Source organism: Helianthus annuus, chromosome 8 (genome assembly GCF_002127325.2).
Source record: "Helianthus annuus cultivar XRQ/B chromosome 8, HanXRQr2.0-SUNRISE, whole genome shotgun sequence".
NCBI lineage: Eukaryota > Viridiplantae > Streptophyta > Magnoliopsida > Asterales > Asteraceae > Helianthus > Helianthus annuus.
In genome coordinates, this window is record NC_035440.2 from 157,251,412 (window position 1) to 157,252,233 (window position 822).

The following is an 822-nucleotide window of genomic DNA, read 5'->3' on the forward strand; positions in this document are numbered from 1 at the left end:
GAAACGAACATCCGAATCAGGGGAAAGCAGACGGGGAGTGTGAGGTGCGGCAAAAGGAGTCTGACAGTGACATGGGGGACGTGGAGCCCTCTCTAACTCCTGAATGCGACGACTAAGTGCATCCTGCTGTAGCTGAAAAGAGATGAGTATATCGTCTGTCGTGTACCCCACGTGAAAAGGGTGGTACGGGTCTGATAACGGCATAACATTGGGCGAAGCCCACAGAAACGGCTCGCCCGAAGGTACGAAAGATGGTGTAGTATGCGGGAACTAGGACATGAAAGGAACAGATGCCGATACAGGTGGAACAAAAACAAGTGGCTGCCACGATGAACCCTCCCCAGGACGAGGTGGTGGAATGTCCTGGAGGAATGTGATAGGAAGATCAGTGCGATGGACGTCAGGGGTGTGTGGGGGAAACAATGAAACATCAATAGGTGCGGAAACAGGTGCTACGGGAGGAGTGACGGGTAGCAAAAACGGTGGATAGTCATCATCATCCTCGATCCACCCGTTACGGGTGTCAGCACAACGAGGATCGCTGTGAGCAGCGAAAGGTGCACGGTCAACCAATGCTGGCACGGGATCAGGTAAAGGTGCATCAGCAATAGGATCATCCACCACTGGTGGTGCAACAATGGGAAGGTCAACAATGGGTGGTGCAAGAGCTGGTGCATCCACATCAGGCGGTGCAATAGCTGCTGCATCATCAAGGACAGGGTCATGGTCAACGACAGGCTCTGGTGCTATAACAGGCTCAGGGTCGACAAAGTCCATATCAAAGTCGGCAGGAATGTCAAACAACTGATCAATAGGAGCCAT

The 822-nt window shown here is 52.7% G+C and overlaps 1 protein-coding gene across 1 annotated transcript; it reads right to left on the reverse strand.

Annotated features, from left to right (window-relative positions):
* Window positions 1-270: 270 nt before the first annotated feature.
* On the reverse strand, window positions 271-822 carry LOC118481066 (36.4 kDa proline-rich protein-like). Its single transcript, XM_035976164.1, has one exon. It carries the CDS (start codon window positions 820-822, stop codon window positions 271-273), a length of 552 nt encoding a protein of 183 aa, XP_035832057.1.